At 39.2% G+C, this 19249-nt stretch overlaps 1 protein-coding gene and 1 long non-coding RNA gene across 3 annotated transcripts in view; one reads left to right on the plus strand and one right to left on the minus strand.

Annotated features, from left to right (window-relative positions):
- Nucleotides 1-2116: 2116 nt before the first annotated feature.
- LOC141278589 (uncharacterized) lies at nucleotides 2117-10211 on the plus strand. The gene is made up of 3 exons (XR_012331518.1): nucleotides 2117-2140; nucleotides 9666-9760; nucleotides 10148-10211. It is a non-coding gene; the product is annotated as an uncharacterized lncRNA (long non-coding RNA).
- The window catches only part of GAP43 (growth associated protein 43), a 92785-nt gene continuing 79022 nt past the window's right edge, over nucleotides 5487-19249 (minus strand). For both annotated transcript variants that reach the window (XM_019922284.3, XM_033855817.2), the window contains exon 3: nucleotides 5487-6169. In XM_019922284.3, coding sequence (XP_019777843.1) covers nucleotides 6081-6169 — 89 coding nt within the window. In that variant the 3' untranslated portion in view covers nucleotides 5487-6080. The remainder of the gene's footprint in view (nucleotides 6170-19249) is intronic.

Genomic DNA, 19249 nt, shown 5'->3' on the forward strand with positions numbered 1-19249 from the left:
TTTGTTTCTACTCTGCATCATTCTTTCCCTAATATGGTGGGGAATTTTTAAAAAGTATAATTCTTCCCTCCAGGCTTAAAAAAAAATTCCAGGGGAGAGAGATACCTTCTTTTTACTTCACTGCATAAAATGAAATATCCATCAGCTTCTTATCTAGAGTTTAAAAATAAATTTGTACCAATGGTGTACAATCAATGAGCCCTTCATGAACATGAGTTTTGAACTGACTGAGTCTTGCTTTATAGCCGTGCTCTCCCCAGCATAGAGATAAACACAGCTGGGACGGGTGGTGAAAGCCCACCAGGCATCGCAAACTGGTGGTTTGGTTTGGCAGCCCTAGATTATTCTTGTTTATTTTTGATTTATTTTCAGAATGTTAAGGTAGGTCATGAATTCTTTACATTTATTTATTTTATTTTTGGCTGTGTTGGGTCTTTGTTGCTGCGTGTGGGCTTTCTCTAGTTGAGGGGAGCGGGGGCTACTCTTCATTGCGGTGCACAGGCTTCTCATTGCGGTGGCTTCTTGTTGCGGAGCATGGGTTCTGGGCGCAGGGGTTTCAGTAGTTGTGGCTCACGGGCTCTGGAGCGCAGGCTCAGTAGTTGTGGTGCACAGGCTTAGTTGCTCCGTGGCATGTGGGATCTTCCCGGACCAGGAATCGAACCCCTGTCCCCTAATTTGGCGGGCGGATTCTCAACCACTGTGCCACCAGGGAAGCCCAGGTCATGAATTCTTCAGTTCGTCCCAGCCCTGACCAACTTGGAACCACTCCATGGTGTCTATATCTGTCAAAAGCAAGGAAACTTTGGGGAATATTAGACATTTAATTCTCAGGTCCTGATAGGCCAACCCACTCTCAAGCCTTACAGTCCCTGGGTATCACCAAGACCTCACATAATCACAGCTGCCCAACCATCATTAGAAAATGTTTATCTAGAGAACACGATTCTAGCATTTCCTTTGGGAGCAGCAGGGCCAGGGTTAGGGTGAGGGTAGTGAGGTATATCAAAAAATGAGTGATCAAGATAAATAATATTTAATGCAATATTTTAAAAATCAAAATTAATGTAAAAATATCTATGATAAACAGAATATTAAAATTTCAAATAAAAAATTTTGTTTGTTTCATGACCCTATATTACTGCACAATGGCACCATTCCTTCCCCATCAACCCTCAGCTCCCTGGCCAGGCAACACGGCCCATGTCCACCAGCAGGCGGGTTTGTGAGGGCTGACGATGGTGTGCCAACTGATCGGGCAATGTGGAGCTTTCTATATAGTTATGTTTTTTATTGTAGAGCTTTTATTAAACTTCCCATTTGGTTCAAAATACAGAATGATATTTTAATAAGTGTATACAGAATTGCACACTTTTCCTTTTACCTCAGGCTTCACTAAGGCACTGGAAAGCAGACGTGGAAACCACAAGGTCCTCTCTTATTTAGCAGTCTGAATGAAAATGTCTGCAGTGTGGAAAGCAGTTTACAAAATTATATGTACAGCATGAGCCTATTTTAGCTTTAAATATGTATCTATATACACATAAGAATATAGCTCAATAGATAAGTGGATAATATATGGGAAAGGAGGAAGGCAGATAAGCACACAGACAGTCAATATGAAGATGTATCTCTAAATGGTTAGATGCTCAGTTCTGGGTGGTAAACTGTAGATTATTTTTAACTTCTTTTTTTAATTTATATTTTCTACATTTCTACACTGAAAGAGTATTATTTGGGTAATTAAACAATAAAATTATTTTAAGGTTCTAATGACACTCCCGTGTGCTTTCGTAGCCTGATTATATACAAGGCAATGTTAATTGGCAACATTTTTCTTTGTATGGAGGCATCTCGCTTCATCAAAGATGTACTTAGTAAGGTACCATCTGTGACACTAAATATGCTGTATTTACCAACAAGGACTCACACCTGTAAAAAAACAAACCAGGTAACCAATCTGCTAGAAAGTGTACATTTAAAATGTCCTTGCCACTTTAATAAAATTCTCCAAGAACATTTAATGACTCATCATTCTCATAGCTATAATCTTGCCCTCATTCCTTATGGCTGTGAATTTCTTTCTAGGAAGGAAGCACAAAATTGCAGTTATATACAAGTAAATATGTGACTGAAAGAGATGGTGAGTATGGATGCAGCCTTTTCCTACGTGATAGGCAGGCATGAGTTTTAATCCCCTAGGGAAAAAAAGTGAGTTTTTTTGAAATAAAGAAAGCCCACAGTTTTTTGCGGTACGCGGGCCTCTCACTGTTGCGGCCTCTCCCGTTGCGGAGCACAGGCTCCGGACGCGCAGGCTCAGCGGCCACGGCTCACGGGCCCAGCCGCTCCGCGGTATAGTGGGATCCTCGCGGACCGGGGCGCGAACCCACGTCCCCTGCAACGGCAGGCGGACTCTCAACCACTGCGCCACCAGGGAAGCCCCAAAAGCCCACAGTTTTAATGTTCATTAGCTAACATTTAGCTAGAAGGGTCACCAATCATTAAATTATTTTCATAGGCAGCTTAGCAGAAGCTGTTTCCATGACAACAGACAATGTATGGAAGGTAAAAAAAAAAAAGTGAATGGACTTTGTGGTGATCTTAATAATGCTCTATGAAAATCATTCATTAATCTGATTTTCCTGTTGCTCAGGATTCCGTGCCAACTGCAAAACCAGCTTTCCTGGAACTGGCTGATGTTGGAAATAATGCATTTTTGAGAGCTCCAGTGTGCCTTTCTCTAGGGAGTTGAGATAGAGAGCTTGGTAATCCCCCCTCAGTCTCTCTTATGAGCTGAATATGCGAAGAGACTATACTAAAAAAAACAAAAAACAGAAAACCTTAGATCACCTCAAAGTAACTACGGAAAGTGTAGGTTTGGTCAGAAGAGCAGGCACAAGTTTTATCCTCATTCTCTTTTGGAATCAACATCAGCAGGTTTGCTCATGAATTCAACGTTATATGAGAAAAAGAGGAATCAAGCTGCTTTCTAGATTTCTGAACTAAGCCACTGGGTGGATGATGGTGGAAAAGGTTGAAGGATGAGCAAAGTGTGTGTAGGGCAATGGGAATAAAAGGTTCTATTTTAGAAACCTCTTCATCTCCAAAGAGATCAAATGTATTACGTCATGCCAGAACATTTTAGACCTAAATAACTTAGCTTGGTCCAAAGAGTTTACTTCATGCACAAATGGCCATGGTTTTGCTATAAATTGAACACTGGGCCTGGTGCCCAGAATATGATCTTATTACCACCTGAAAGAATCACTTGTCACTGTTGAGGGACTTTTAACTTGTCCTCAACCTAGTTTTTAGTTTTTAAACAGTAATCCAGATGTAGATGTTTTGGAGTCATCAAATTCTAAACAGAATTTAGAATCTATTTGTTTTTGTGTCTTGAATGGTCCATATTTCCCAGTATCACCTGACTTTGTGTGTGTTGTGTATATATTTGAGTCACATTGTTTTGCACCAGTGTGAGGGCTGCAAGTATCCTTGGCATGTCTTTTAGGATCATTCCAAGCCTCTCTGATGTGTCTTCCTCCATTTTTATAATTCTATTCAGGAGACAAGATTTTAAAAATCAAATAAAAATAGATATTCATAAGTAAAAACGAAATTCCAACTCTGACACAACTAGTAAGACCACTGAACAGTGTATGTTAATATAGACTTAAAAGGTCATATGCTATTATTTTCTATGAATATGGATCCAGTGGAAGAAGTTTAGAATTATACTTTGAAGGAGTTGAATTGTGTCAGGTCACAGGAATGTTGCTTTGAAGGGTAGATTTGGGAAAGAAATGAAAGCATTTATCCTACCAAAAAACTTTGGGGTAAAACAACTCTTAAAGCAATATCCTGCCAATATGGCTCCAACCCATGGATAACATTTTTCAACACCTTTTCTCACATCTGATGAGACCATAATCCGAACAAGATTGAGTCCCAGATACTTGCAAAGTCTTCGGTGGAAATCATACCAACTCAGAATAAGTTCAAAACTCTTTAATTGTTTTAATATGTTATTGATGCTTTCCTTTTGACCTTTTTATGCTTTTCCTTATAGACCTTTTTCCTTGTGATTTCTTCTTCCACTTAGTGTCAGTGATGAGGAAAAACCCCTTGATCCAGTAAGGACTCACCTTTCATGTGACATCACCTTTCTTCAAAGCATTAACTGGGCACCAGCTCCACACAAAGCTGAGGAGAGTTCCCGGGGTGTAGGTTGTATCTCCTAAGATCACTTATTTCCATGATCTTCATTATTTTGAAGGCTTTGACACAACTTTCTCTTCCTTGTTGGGAAATTCTATGTGCAGATGAATGCAGAAAGCTTAAGGGAGTCCATTGGCAATGCTTGTCTATGAGAATCAGGGTCAGGACAGAGTATGACATGTTAAGAATTTGTACCAGGATTGACTTAGGAAATTTAGAGGGAGAAAGAACACCATCAGATGCTTCAAGATTTAGGGACATTGTTTTGTTTCTCATGGGAACTGTTTACCTTCTGGTAGAGGGTATTAGAAAACAGAAACTGGAAGGAAATTTGAAAAGGATAGATGTGCTAAATATAGACCTTTTCTTTGTATACTATCACCATTGGCAGGAACAATGATTATGACTAATCAAGAGTCTGTCAGCTGCCTTGTGTGGGGATAAGTCTAAGAGAAGTTAATAAACTGAAAAAATTAAATGGACCATGTCAATACTTGGGTTAAAAATAAATTATCTAAACAAAAGCCTGGGGGTTTCTAAGAGTTATGCATGTCTTACATTATTTAACTTAGCAAAACCTAGAGTAACTTTCCATTGGATACTTCTCCTGAGTCATGAAAATATGCTGAAGTGATTTTAGTAGAAGCAAGTCTTAGTGCCTGATATGGGTTGAATTGCGCCCCTCCTCCCCCAATTCACATGTTGAAATCCTAACCCCAAATACCTTCAGATGAGACCTTATTTGGACCTTATTTGGAGACAGGGATTTGACAGAGGTAATAAAGTTAAGGTGAGGTCATTAGGGTGGGCCCTAATCCAATACGGCAAAAAGGGGAAATCTGGCTATTGAGATACCCAGAGACGATGTGAAGAGATGTAGGAAGAAGATGGCCCTTTACAAGCTGAGGAGAGAGGCCTGGAACACATGCTTCCCTCACAATTCTGAGAAGGAATCAACCCTGCCAGCACCTCGATTCTGGATTTCAAGCCTCCAGAACCGTTAGCAAATAAATGTCTGTTGTTGTTTAAACCACCCAGTCTGTGGTACTTTGTTACAGCAGCCCTACAAAATAAAATAGCACCCAAGAGCCCCATCAAGGACCTACGCCATTGGTTCTGACTGAAGCCTTATGGTTTCATCCATCTTTTCTTTGTCAGGGTGGTTGGTGTCAGACTGGGAGGCCAGAACAAAGATAAAATGTAAGAAGCCCAGTGTGTCAAACCAACTCATGAGAAGATGGAACAGAAACACAGAGCCATTGGGAGTTTGATTACTCTCATGGTTTATTAATATTCAGATTGAAAAAGGAGCCTTAGAGCCGCAAGTTAACGCTAATTGGCACATTTGCTTTATTTCTTTATTTTCAAAACAAACTGGGTTTTGAATTTTTTCCTTTTTGTTCATTCCATCACATTGAAAAGGAGGAAAAGAAAAATGGTTTTGAATTCACTCGATATTTTGGACTCCTCAGATGAACGGAACATTGCACACACACTTGGAACAGAGAGAGATAGAGAGGAAAGTGGACTCCCACAGGGCCACACGCACCAGATCAAAAAACTTGGATACAGTGCAAGAATTTCCCAAAATGATTGGATCATCATTACCAAAAACTCGCCATAACAACACCAAGAAACAAAAAATGTTTAAGCCACACTGTTTGACTTGGGATCTTTCCTGCTTTTTTTTTTTTTTTAAATGTTTGCCACACAGAGAGAAAGAGGGCTAGTGGGTGGGAGAGGACAGACTCACAGACGTGAGTAGGACAGGAAGGGAAACTTCAGAGAGGAGTTGAGAAGAGGGTGAGGAGCGACAGGGTTCAGGAGAGGGGAGAGTGGGGATGTGGAAAGCCATTTCTTAAAGTTCAGGCATGTTCTTGGTCCGCCTCACGTTCTTCTCCTTTACCCTCATCCTGCCGGGCACTTTCCTTAGGTTTGGTTTCGTCTACAGCTTCTGAGGAAGAAAACAGATGGGGTTAGGGCAGGGGAAGCAGAGTTAGTATTTTGTCTCATCTGTTCAGATGATAGTGCAATGCATTTCTTCTTTTCATACCACTTCATAAAAGATTTAAGATAAAAAGAGATTATTGCTATCTCAGTAATGTAATTTCCAGGTTCAGAAGAGCTTACCCACAGGAAATTGTTCAGTGACACATAGGGAAGAGCTCAGGAACAAAGCTGTGATATTGTGGGCAAGGAGTTCACTGAAGAGAAACTACTATGGTCTTTAATCTCTCAGCCTTACAGTTAAGGTATCCACACATGGGGGGTCCACAACGATCATGTATTTCTTTTGCATTAATGTCAGACTTATCATGACAGATATTTTATGTGGATCATTCAACATCCATTCCAACTCTCTCACCCCTTATTTCCAATATTATAAAGGCTGGAAAGTGAAATACTTGCATTTTCAGCTCCCCTTGGAGCTAGGGATGTCCATATCACACAGTGATGGCCAAATCGGTAGAGACAGACTTCCCTGGGAAGGCTCCAGAGGAGGTGTTTGCTCTTTACTTTCTCCTATTCCTGATGACTGTGACATCAAACTACCTGGTAGTGTAGCAGTCACCTTGTGACCACGAAGATAAAAACTATACACTAAGAATGGTGAAGCAGAGAGATAGAAAAAAACCTACTTGTGACCGACCATACTACTCCTGGACACTTTTCCTCAGACTTTTTCTTATTAATGTGAGACAAATAACTAACTTCTTTAAGCCACTGTAGTAGTTTTTAGTTTCTGGCAGTCAAAAACATTCCAAATGAGTACACTTATCCATAGGGCAAGTGTGTTTTGCTTAATAAGAAAGACTTTGTTTCTTTTTAAAGATCATTTTTGTCCTTAGGAAAGAGGTGATTTTCTAATTACTCTTCTGCCTGGTTTCCTGCTAGAACTCAGTCAACTGATTTCATACTACAGACAGCTTACTAGTATGCCAGCTAATGGAAAGAGAATTTGCCTTGACATCACATCTGTTATTAAACTAAACTCCTGTACCAGGGTCCCCAAGACTCCCCCCAGATTCAGCGATTTGCTAGGAGGACTCACAAGACTGAGCATATAGTCCTACTCATGGCTACCATTTACTACAGTGAAAGGATATAAAACCAAAAAAAGCAAAGGGAAAAGTTGTATGGAGCGATGTTTGGAGGAAACCAGGCACAAGATTCCATGAGTCCTCTCCTCATGGACTCATACAAGATGTGCTTAATTCCTCCAGCAATGAAATGTGACATGTGTGAGATGTCATAGACTAGGGAAGCTCACCTGAGCTTACAAGTCCAGGGTTTTTATTGGAGACTGGTTGTGTAGGCATCCTCTACCTAGCATGTACCAAATCCAGACTCCCAGGAGGAAAACAGATGTCCAGCATAAACCACATTGTTGGCGCAAAGAGTTTAGGCACAGTGAACACTCTTAGTTAGGAAGTGGTGAGAACCCTCTCAAAATTCAAGTTCCCGGATGCCAGCCAAGGGTCAATATTTCACACAAGTATTTCTAAGACTTGAGAGATGTTGAGACTAGAGAAATGGGGAACTTTTAGGAGACCATTAGAAGAGCTCATAAAAATGTATGTTCCTTTGAAATCAGTCAGCTATATATTTATATTCAGATAAAGCTGAACATTTATATCCAAACAAGACCACTGCCGCTAAATATAATTTTGGGGATTCCTTCTTTGGACACCTGTCTATTAATATTCTTTTAAGTCTCTTCAGTAGCAGAAAATGCTTATCGTTTTGAAAACAGATGTGTTTTTTTAAGAATCAAATGAGGCTGGTCTGGTAAATAGTAACTATGATAGGTCATTTTACCTTACAATGACTTGTTTTTGATCAAAGTTTTTAAGTCTGATTTATTTTGTGGGATTTGCAACAGACTGTAAGTTACTTTCAAAATGGAGTTATCCTAGTGAGGCTATCTACTACTACTCATAAAGAATTTTTTTAAGGCTAGATCCCTCCAAGGTGATCATTATTAACTCTTGAAGAACCAGCACACTGATCACATTTTCCAACAAAAATTTTTGGGTGAAACTAACTCAGTTCTGATCTTCATAATACTCTATGTACCAGCAGTGTTCCTCGTATATTATAGAACTTTGGTGCGCTAATGGATCATTTAATTTTCTATCAGAAGAAAGCTTCCGTATTTGTTAGATCTTTTTATAGTAATTTTCAATTCTTTCAGATAATTTATTTATTTCCCTAGCTATGCCCAAATTTTGGAGACTACAGGTATGCCCACAGTGGTTTATCATCTTTACCAGTTCCAAGAAACCACCTATTTAGTGCCCTCTTCAAACTGCAAAAGAAACAGAATATTGATTTAAACTGTCTAGAACATAGAAGGATTAGCTACAGGAGCAAGAGAAGACTTCAAACCTCTCTTACTAAATAAAAACTTTGGAGCTATTATGTATGATTTGAAGGAGATTAGGAAACTCAAGAGAAAAGCTGAAATCAGGTTGGTTAAGGTGAGAACAGAGGTATATTTGTGAAATAAGGGAACACAGTTCAAAAGGAGAAAAAGAAGGAAAAAAGATCCAGATAATTTTAAATAGCCACAGTTTCCGTCCACTTCTGGAGTGGAATCAGGTTAAATCCTTCCAAATTCCCCCACTTTCTCTCATTCTTTGCCTAGGCCCAGGAGAAACAGTGAAACTTGACATGCATCTGTTTATTGTGACAGGAAGTCATTGCTGTCTGTTCCTTATTAAAAGAGCTTCAATATCTACATATTCTTTCTCTCAAATGCTTCTTTCTCTCAAATGCTTTCAAGTGTTTGAAATATAATTATTTAGTTGTTCTATAAATTGGTATCGAACACCTGCAATGTGCCAGACATTCTTCTAGGTATTGAGAAGAAAAGTGAGAAAACCAGTAAATACCCTCGCTCTTGTTTAAGCCTTTTGTAATAAACATTTAATAGGCAATGGAATCCATAATTATAGAATATTGGCAGTGAGAGGGACCTCTAAGATCACCCAATGACTAAACCATAGGTCTTCAAGGGTAACGACAGTATCTACTTTTGTACAACTTTGAATCCCCCATGTCCAGTGCAGAACCTCGCGCAGGAAAGGCCTTCAATAAATACTTGCTGAATGAAAGAATGAATGGACATCCTCATTTCATAGAAGAGGAAACTGAAGTTCAGATAAGGAGATTTTTCTCTAAATCATATGGTTTGCTCATGTCAAGCCAGGACTAAAATCTAGGTCTTCTACTTGTCCAGGTTTCCCCATTATATCAGGTAGTCAAATTCGACCAGAGAAGGTCAAGAAGGTCTTTGTGGAAAGAACCATAAATTGTAACTTTCCTGACCCCTTGTATAAAGTGTTTAGCTATAGCTACCATATTTGAGTCTTTCCTACATGTTTAGAACAGTTCTAAGTGCACTTGTGTCATTTGATTAATTCTCACAGCTACCTTTATCATCCCAGTTTTATAGGCGGGGAAGCTGATGCACAACAAGATAAAGGAACACACTCTCTGTGAATGGCAACAGTGAATTTCAACCTAGGACAGAGCCATCTAGGTAGCATCTATTTTACATTGCTCTCCCAGCTCGTCCCTTTGCCCAAGAAGGGTGGATGGGCTCAGAGTAGGAGCTATAGCAGGGGGTCCACAGGTATGTAGGCCTGGAGACTATGAAGTCTAAAAATTGGTCTTTGTAAAAGCAGTTCAGAATGGACGGAAGAATTCTGATTAGTCTTGAATAATATGAAATCTGGTCTTGGCCCTTTCTGGCACTAATTACATAATTTGTAAATGCTAGAGATGAGTTAATATGTATTCATTTTAGTATTTTATGCAAAACCTTTGATCATCATGGTGAGTTCAAAGATGGATGAATGGCTGAGGCCAGCTGGGCACTCCAGTGATCATGATCCAATTAGCGTAAATAATCACATTCCCCATCTAGAGACTCAACCTCTCTGTGAGACAGTTGTTGCTTAAGAAGAGGCTGTGGAAGCTAAAGACTGAAAGGGATTTTCAGTACCAAGTGACATAAAGCAAGTGAGGGAAGTAAATGGGCCCGGAGCTGGCGAATGAGGAAAGCCTGATGTGACAGCTGAAATCCAGCAAGTTAAAGAGCAGAAAGTGTTCTCCTTATTTCAGTTTAGCCCTGAATAGTACTTTTACTCATATTAAATATGAAAACCTAACATTAATACTGTTATTTTTGTTAAGGCATTACAGGAAAAGAAAGATCACAAAGCAAATCACAGTTGACCCTTGAACAACAACTGGGTTGGGGGCGCCGACTCTCTGTGTAGGTGAAAATAATCCATGTATAATTTATAGTGGGCCTTCCATATACATGGTTCATCCGTATCTGCAGTTCCTCTGTATCCAACATCCAACGTCCATAGATTCAACCAACACGGATCGTGTAGTACTGTAGTGTTCACTATTAAAATGAATCCACATATAAGTGGACCCGTGCAGTTCAAACCTGTGTTGTTCAAGGGTCGACTGTATATATCTCCTATCTATGTGTATATATCATGTGACTAGTGAGCATCCTCACTAGGAATCATTATTATTCTACCTAGGATGGGTTTCTTCCCCAAAATCAGTCTTCACCCCAGAAATCAACCCTGGAATCCAATTTTATTATGATATAGACTATGCCCCCAAATAAATAAATAAAACAAAAACTGATGATGTGTTTTAGCAGTTTGGTCTAAAAGGGGGAAAAATTTGCCTCTTAATAAAATAAAATTGAGCAATTTTAATAAATATTATTTGTATTAAATAAATTCTCAAAAATCACAGTCAATTTGAAGAGATAATGTTAGAATCTGATAAAGAGCTATACCCTTCTCCAGCCGTGGCATGTCAGCCTTGACAAAAATATTACTTCTTCTGGGCCCAAAGACCTCTTAGAAATAACTATGTTCACTAGCAGCTGCCATGAATTTTATCATTTCTATGTTACTTTAAAAAGAGAAAGTTAACATCATGACAGTAAAGGCATGTATTCTTCATGTTCTAGAGTTGAAGGTTGCTTCAAAAGGGAAGAAAGAAATGTATTCATTAATTCATTTATTTATTCAGTAAAAGGTCCTGGGCCTTTACTATATGCTACACACTGTGCCATGCATTTCTAATAGTTTTTTTTTTTAAATTTTATTTATTTATTTTTGGCTATGTTGGGTCTTCGTTTCTGTGTGAGGGCTTTCTCTAGTTGCGGCGAGCGGGGGCCACTCTTCATCGCAGTGCGCGGGCCTCTCACTGTCACGGCCTCTCTTGTTGCCGAGCACAAGCTCCAGACGTGCAGGCTCAGTAGTTGTGGCTCAGGGCCTAGTTGCTCCGCGGCATGTGGGATCTTCCCAGACCAGGGCTCGAACCCGTGTCCCCTGCATTGGCAGGCAGACTCTCAACCACTGCACCACCAGGGAATGTGCCATGCACTTCACTTGATCTTAGCCAAAAGGCCGAGAAGCGATATGTGCCATGCATTTCAAATGCAATGCAGTGCAGTGGTGATACAACAATGAAAACATCAAGCAAAAAGCACTGCCTTCTTGGAATTCATATGCTAGTAACTATTGTTTGTGGGAGAAGGGGTGATAAAGGAAAAAGTAATATCTAGACAAGAAGAGCTCAGCCCAAAGGGGCATATTTTCTCCTAGGCCACTTCTCTTGGATTTGCAAAGTTGAATGTCTCTAATGAATCTCATAAATTTTGAAATATGGAAAACTCTAGTAGTTTTCTTATTCTTGACCCACAACTACCAGTCCTAAGAAAGATCAAGACCACATTAAGTCAGCAATAAAAATAAAAGTCATTTCTATATCCATTTGGAACCGGGTGGTGGTAGGGGACCCCGGTGGATGATTTCACAGTGGTCCTTGAAATATGTGACTCTAACTGGCTCTCTGATTCTTGCTGAAATAGATTCTGGAAGCAGCTCTTCTCTTTATGCATTCCATTCATTTCCTCGAAAGGGTGAGAATAGCACGTCTGCACATTCTGTTGGTGAGCAAATACCAGGAGCATATGCAGCAGCGGCTGCTTGTGTGCTCAGCCAGGCAGCCCGGCTGCAGTGCTGCTGGAGAGATGGCGGTGTTCCCAGCTGCCATCGCCTACACTGAGCTCTAATGGCCCTGTTTACTGGCACCGGTCCAGGCCCCTCCACAGCCCTCCATTACTGAAATTAGGTTGAGTGGATTTCCCAGTAAAACATTACCTCTTGGGACCTGCCCAGCTCTCCCCAGCCTTGTCAACATTGATTAAATAGAAGCTGCTATCATCCTGGGGCCATGCCCACAATTACTCTACCAATCACCACTGGGCTGGGCTGTTTGCTTCCTTTCCCTTTTGATTTTCACTTTTCTTGAATATTAAGCATCATTACCTCAAAGGCTCAAAGGAAAGTAATAAAAAATACATTCTGTAGCTACCTCACATACGTCCCTTTGTTACTTACATGGTCTTCCTCTTGAGCTGTGTACCAGATATCAGTCTGGAGCCTGGATCATGGCTTTGGGTGGTCACATTTTGCTATTTTTTGTTTTTCATTTTTACCATGTTTTCCATTTCAAGTCCCTCTCAAAACACTGAGCCAGTATACAGCATTTTGTGTCAGCAGAGTGGTGCAAGTGTCACCTATGCTCCCACTCAGTGCTTTCTGAGACTTTGAAAGCAAATAATCCTATTGCTTATCACACTACTCACTTGAGGATTTCAAAGAGCAGCAGACAAAAACCTAACCAAGGAGAAAATTCAGAGGCGAAGTCCCAGTGATATCTGAAACATACATATATAAGTCTTCTTCTCTCCAAAGTTTCAGCCTAGGACCAAGCTGATTTCTATCTAGGCTTGCTACCAATTAGTCATCTGACCTCAGAGAAGTTACTTTTCCTTTGCCTCCATTTTCTAATCTATAAGAAGTATGGATAATAATGACTGCCTCACCTTATTGAAGGAAGGTATTTAAAAGCACTTTATAAAATTTAAAGTGCAGCATATAGTATGTTGAGATTTTAATCCAGCCTGTGGGATTCGGAAAAAACATCCATTAAGTTTAACAGTTTCATCCCAGGAGGAAAAAAAGCAATTTCCCACAGGAAAAAAAAAAATCATCTTTCTCAGATAAACGACTAAGAGGACTTCTCCCCTAGAATGTTCCTATAAAGTCTCTAAATAAGAATACAAGCGATTTATTAGTTAAATAGATCTACTCTGTTACAGAAATTGAGAACGAATCTAGGATTTCTAACCTTTGGAACAAAATTTAGTGTTTTATTCTGAAACACAAATGACCCAGAGATTTTAAAAAATTAAAACAAAAGTCAAAGACGGTACAAGTTGGCCTTGAAAACATCTTAAACATTCTCTCTACAAAATGTCTATCAAACCATCAAAAACGAGTGTCCTACCTTCTTCCTCCATTAGAAACACACAGAAAGATCAAAAATTACAATTTATGTGGCTTGCATAATTGCCTTAAGTCATTTTTGGAACAAGATGGGATAAACATGTAAAGCTGAATGGAGTTAACATGATCTCTTATCATTATTACAGTGAATAAGTCAACTTTTAAAGGCTGAAAATAAAAATAAAAATTTGGGGGGTATTTCCACTCTAGCATAAAAGTCAAGTACACTCACTCCTTCATCCCTCCCCTCAGCTACATTGTGCTGAGCTGGAAGTTGAATCTGTAGATCTTCCGAGGCATTCCGTACGGTTAGGATGCGGGAGGAGTGGAGGAATGGGGAGTCAGTACAAACAATGACGGCTCCTATGACACTGAGACATTTTGAGAAGGGCTGTGTCAGGGATAGAGAAGTGATGTGATATAGTGTGCTGCTAGTAGTGACTATCCGAAGACGTTCAGCCTAAAATTTCTTACCCTCTTCTGTAGATTATATATATTTTTAAAAATTCAAAATCCCATCTGACCAGAGTTCAACTCTGCATCTCCCCTTTCACCTCATAGTATCCCAGGTGAGGAGAATCTAGCTAGGAGAAAATCTTAGCTGCATCGCTCTAAGCCTTTACAAACTCAACTGTCTACGGCGCCAGGCAGCTAATGTGAATGTGAAAATCTAGCCATAGGTAAAATCCAGTGGCGGGGTCAACGGAGGCCTTGTAAGAGCAGGTATTGCCTAAAGGCATTTAAAAATTTTAAAACATTATCACTGGAAAAATAAAAGGGGAAGGAGTGTCTGACATAAGACTCTTAAATTGTACCAGGAAGATACATTTCTGGACTCTGACTTCAAAATGGAAGCAGTTCCCTTTAATCAGAATAAAAGATAGTCACACTGTATTTGTCTTCAAGAACTAACTCCAAATCAGGAGTCCTAACTAACAGTGCGAACTTTTCCATTTTGCTAAATTTAAATTACTCACATCTCAAGATTTTTTTTAGTGAATGAAGTAAAAAATAAATAATGACTGTGGCAGATATTATAAATGGCCTACCAAAGCAAAAAGAGATACCAAAAAATCCAATTCTCAATATTCTCTCTCCCCTCACTTGCTGTTCAAATATTCTCAACATCTCTACATCCCTACCTATACCTTCCAGGTGTCCTAGGCTCCTTTTACAGATGTTGTTGGTGACATTCTCAGATCCCTTTTACCAGGCTCATGTCCCCAGCTCCCAGCTGCTGGAGGGGTTGGCTGCCAATGACCCACACCTGCTCCTTGGGCGGGGGATGTAAACTGAATCACCTCAACCTGAGGTGACTGAGAGGTCATGCCCCTTCTGCCCCCTGTGACTCCAGACACAGACAATCTCTGTCTGTGATGCAGCTTGTGCTTCAGCACAAATTGTGGGATTAGGCTGAGACCATGCTTTTCCTGAATCTATTTTGCTGTCTTCTTCCCCTGGCTTCTCTTCTTTCTTCATTCCCTTATGGATTTCCACCAATAAAGTATTCGCACAAGAGTCCCTTCTCAGGCTCTGATTCTGGGGAATGGGACCAAAGTTATTCCTTTAACCGAAAATCAAGGACTGGAGATGGGAGGCAGGCCAGTCAATTTCCTTAGTCAATGTACATAGCAAGTCTTCAAGGTTTGAATCATTTGGGTTTGCAGCTTAGCCCTCATGACCCAGCTCAATTGTTGTTTCCATACCTCCAAACCTATCCTACATGGAATTAATCACCTCCTACTCTTTATTTGTATAGAAATTATATCCCTTGCATTATATCCTAGTTTGTGGTATCTTTTCTAGTCTTCTTGACTGTGAACTAATTTCTCAAATGAAAAGTCTGATACATTTGCCATAATTTGAACTCCACAGAGGCAGAGATTTTTTATTTTGTTCACTGATGAATCCCAAATGCTTAGAAAAGTGCTGGCAAATATATATATTTTTAATGAATCAAGGCATCTATATTAACTTCAACTCCTAGCGTCATGCTTATCACAAGATAGGCATTTAATATTTATAGGAGGGACGAAAGTGATGAAAAAAGGGGACAATTCCAAATATGCTTTGTGTCATGTAGATAAAACCTTAATTACCTCAAGCCTAAAAACTGTGGACCTGTACTGTTGTCATGACCAAATAGCAGAGGTATGCCTGAATTTCAAAATATCGTATTATGAAAAGGAAACAATATTATTCTGATTTATAGGCATCAGGCATGGAAAGAATTATTCCATCATCTTCCTTTTTTTTTTTTTTTACTAATTTTAAGTCTTCTAATTTTATAACAAATTATTCAGATATAAAAAACCCAAATGTAAAAAATAGATATCTACTATAAGCATCACTATTTTTAGATGTCACAGGGTAGGGGTTAGGACAGCTGGCTCTGGAGTCAGCTATTTGCATTTAAATTCTATCTCTGACACCATGACTTGGAGTGAGTTATTTAACCTCTTATTGCCTCACTTTCCTTATCTGTAATTGGTATTAATATTGGTACCCACCTCATGGGGTTACTAAAACACTCAAATGTGTTAATTATTTAAAGTACTTAATAATGAATGGCATGTTTCAGTAAACTGCTCAATAAATATTGGCGATTATTATTAAGTGAGTGGGAGGGAACTAACATTGGTTTAATGTTTACTATGTGCCAAGCCCAGTGCTAAGGGCTTTCACATACTGGCGTTCAATATATATCATCCGTGCTCTCCTAGTCCTTTGTCAGTAAAGTGGAAGTAATAATATCTACCTCATAGATTTGTGATGAGCATTAAATGAGAGGAAAAAAAACACAACCTCACACAGTGTCACTCCCTTGCTCACCTATGTGCCTAATAAATGAGAATTATCTTCTCTCTCTCTCCACTAATTCATGCGTATCCACTCTTAGACTATAGCCAAAGAGAAACTTTCTTCAAGTATCCTGAGAAAGGGAGAGAGAAGTTTGTCCCTTATAAAGTTTCTGCTCATAGAGTAAAAGAAAAATAATTCTTTGAAAAAAAGGCTTTGAAGTCAAGGTCTAAAGTCCAAAAATGATCACCAGGGCAAAGCTGACTGTTGGCCAAACTTGAGAGGCATGATTCTATGATGCAAGAATCAAGGCTGCTAAATAGTAATGTCTCAAAAGGCAGGAACTTCTCTGCTATTGCCTCTACTTCCGAAGAGGACAGTCTTCTCTATTTCACACTTAAATAGCAGTCAGTTGATTTCAAAGGAAACCACCTTATCCTTGGGCTTCGCTCCATTGGATTCCCTCCAGTTTGTAGCAAAAGTACATTTACTATACTGACTCAGCAAGAACCAAGGAACCCCTTGCCCTCAGATGTGTCGTAAATCTTGTTCCAGTAGGCAAGTTACAGGGGGGATGGCAATTACCCAGGCTTAAGACAGTACATCCAATTTTAAGAAAAATGCCCTGATTCATTATAATTATTGAACCCAAGACTTGAAAGAAACCTAGGACTTTTTGTCCCTTAACCTTAAGGAAAATGATCATTTACAGTGAAAATTTTCAGCTTTATTATGAGAAAGAACTTTCCATTTCCGGAAAGGCTTGGAGTCCTCTGTAGACAAGGCATGTTTTGGGGGAGAAATCCCTAGGGCTGTGTGGAAGACTGCTCTGAGGGGGTTATTCCTTCTGCCTATGCACTGTACTGTCTCATTTCTGGGACTTCTCAAGCATGGAGTTCCAGCAAACCTTGAAGAGTAAAGAGATTAAAGATGGAGTAGGAAGTGGCCACTTTCTTACAAGAATTACAGGCAAAGAAACGCCATACTTCTTTTGGAATCTTGATCAAACATGATTGAAGTTAGCATTGTTTTTCTCCACTAAAGTTTATTCATAATTCCTCTTCCTGCATTTCAGAGAAAGTTAATAATTTTCTAAAAATCAAACTTCATGTATTTGATGTTAATTATGTAGGTCCATACTTAGGAGATGAGGAAATGTCGGACAGGCTAATTGTGTTTGTTGGTCATTTTTCACTGAATCTACTCTCTTAGCTATTCTTTCTTGAAGTTTTTCACATTTATCGAAACAAGCTGCTTAGATATTATACCAGCCATTTCAAACAATTGTGTTTCCTTAGACACTTTTATTACGCTCACTGTTTTCAACAATGAGTCATCCTAGATCTTATCTAGTGATCAGTTACAAAAGTGTAGTAATTTGTGTTTGTCAGACCTTGAGAAAGTTAGTGAACTATTTTCTAGATTATACTGGTTTTAAAAATTCAACCAATGATTTGTAATGTTTTAACATATATTGAGTTAACATGCCGTATTACAAAACATATTACAAATATTTTCAACATTTGTCTTTAAAAGCAAAAGCAGATCTAGATCTGCCAAATCTCATGATCTGATATTTGATTACATGATTTGATTATCTGACTCCACAGTTAAAATATAGAAACCCGAACTAGAAATAATTCCAACTCTATAAGGGTCTCTCCAGTAGTGACTACAGCTGCCTAAAAATTTTTCCTACATATGAATATCTATTGCTTGGATAACATTTAAATTTTAAAAGAGAAGCACTATACTTATGAGTCATATTCAGCTCATGCCTTGCCATGTCTCACCATGATGTGTTTGGGTAGTAACTGAGATTAGCTAAACAATTATTTACCTGTGTTGTTTAATTTTCCCGTATGGCTCTATCTACACAGCACAAAGAAAACTAAAGACTTGGCAGTTGTCTTGCTAATTTTATCATTGCAAATGGATAAACCACATAATTCAGGACAAAAATACAAAATCTGTATATATTGTTACGGAGTGAGCTCCTAATTGTAAAATTACAGAATAATGAAAGCTGAAGGAGATCTTAGAGATTATCTGATCTCAGCCCCTCACTCTCTCTGAGAAAAACTGAAGGTAGAGCATTTCTGTGACTTGCCCAAAGTCTCACAGCTAATGAGAATTCAGTGATCCTCCCATAACACCATAATGTCTCTCACAACCTTTGGGGATGATGAATTCCACTGCTTGATTTTAAGTGGCATCTCTCTCCAGTAATCCTAAATGCACTGTGTAAGTCTGTTCCTCCCACCCTCCTTCCCCCTCCCTCCTTCCATTCCTTCTCTCCTTTGTGGAATAAAAGGTAAACTCAATATCATTTTACTTTAAGAGCTACCAGAAGTAATTTTAGATACTCTGGAGGCTTGCAGAACCAGGGCTGAGGATTACTGTTGCATCAAACTTCAACACATTATGCACAACTGGTGAGAGGTGATGTGAATATTCTATACAGAGAGGGGAAAACATGGGGACCTCTAAAATTGGTGGCGTAGGCTGAATAGTAATCACTGATTATGGCAGGTTTCATAAACTCAATGACTAAAGAGTTGCTGAGTAATGAAAGTCCAGAAGTAGCTGAAATTACTACAAATGCTGTCATACCTAGAAATCTCTAAGAGATCAGTACTATGTCCTGATAAGAGCAAATAAAAGTGCATATCATTCCCCCATCTATCACCCCCTCCACTTCCCAATGAAAGCAGAGTGTTCAAAAGCCCACTGAGAAGGTTAACTCAATTTTGAAATTAATGAAAAAAATATTATTGTAACAAGAAAGCCCTATAAAAGTTGTTTGTTGTTATATGCTTGTGTGCAGGTAAATAGAT

Source organism: Tursiops truncatus, chromosome 4 (assembly GCF_011762595.2).
Source record: "Tursiops truncatus isolate mTurTru1 chromosome 4, mTurTru1.mat.Y, whole genome shotgun sequence".
Lineage (NCBI taxonomy): Eukaryota > Metazoa > Chordata > Mammalia > Artiodactyla > Delphinidae > Tursiops > Tursiops truncatus.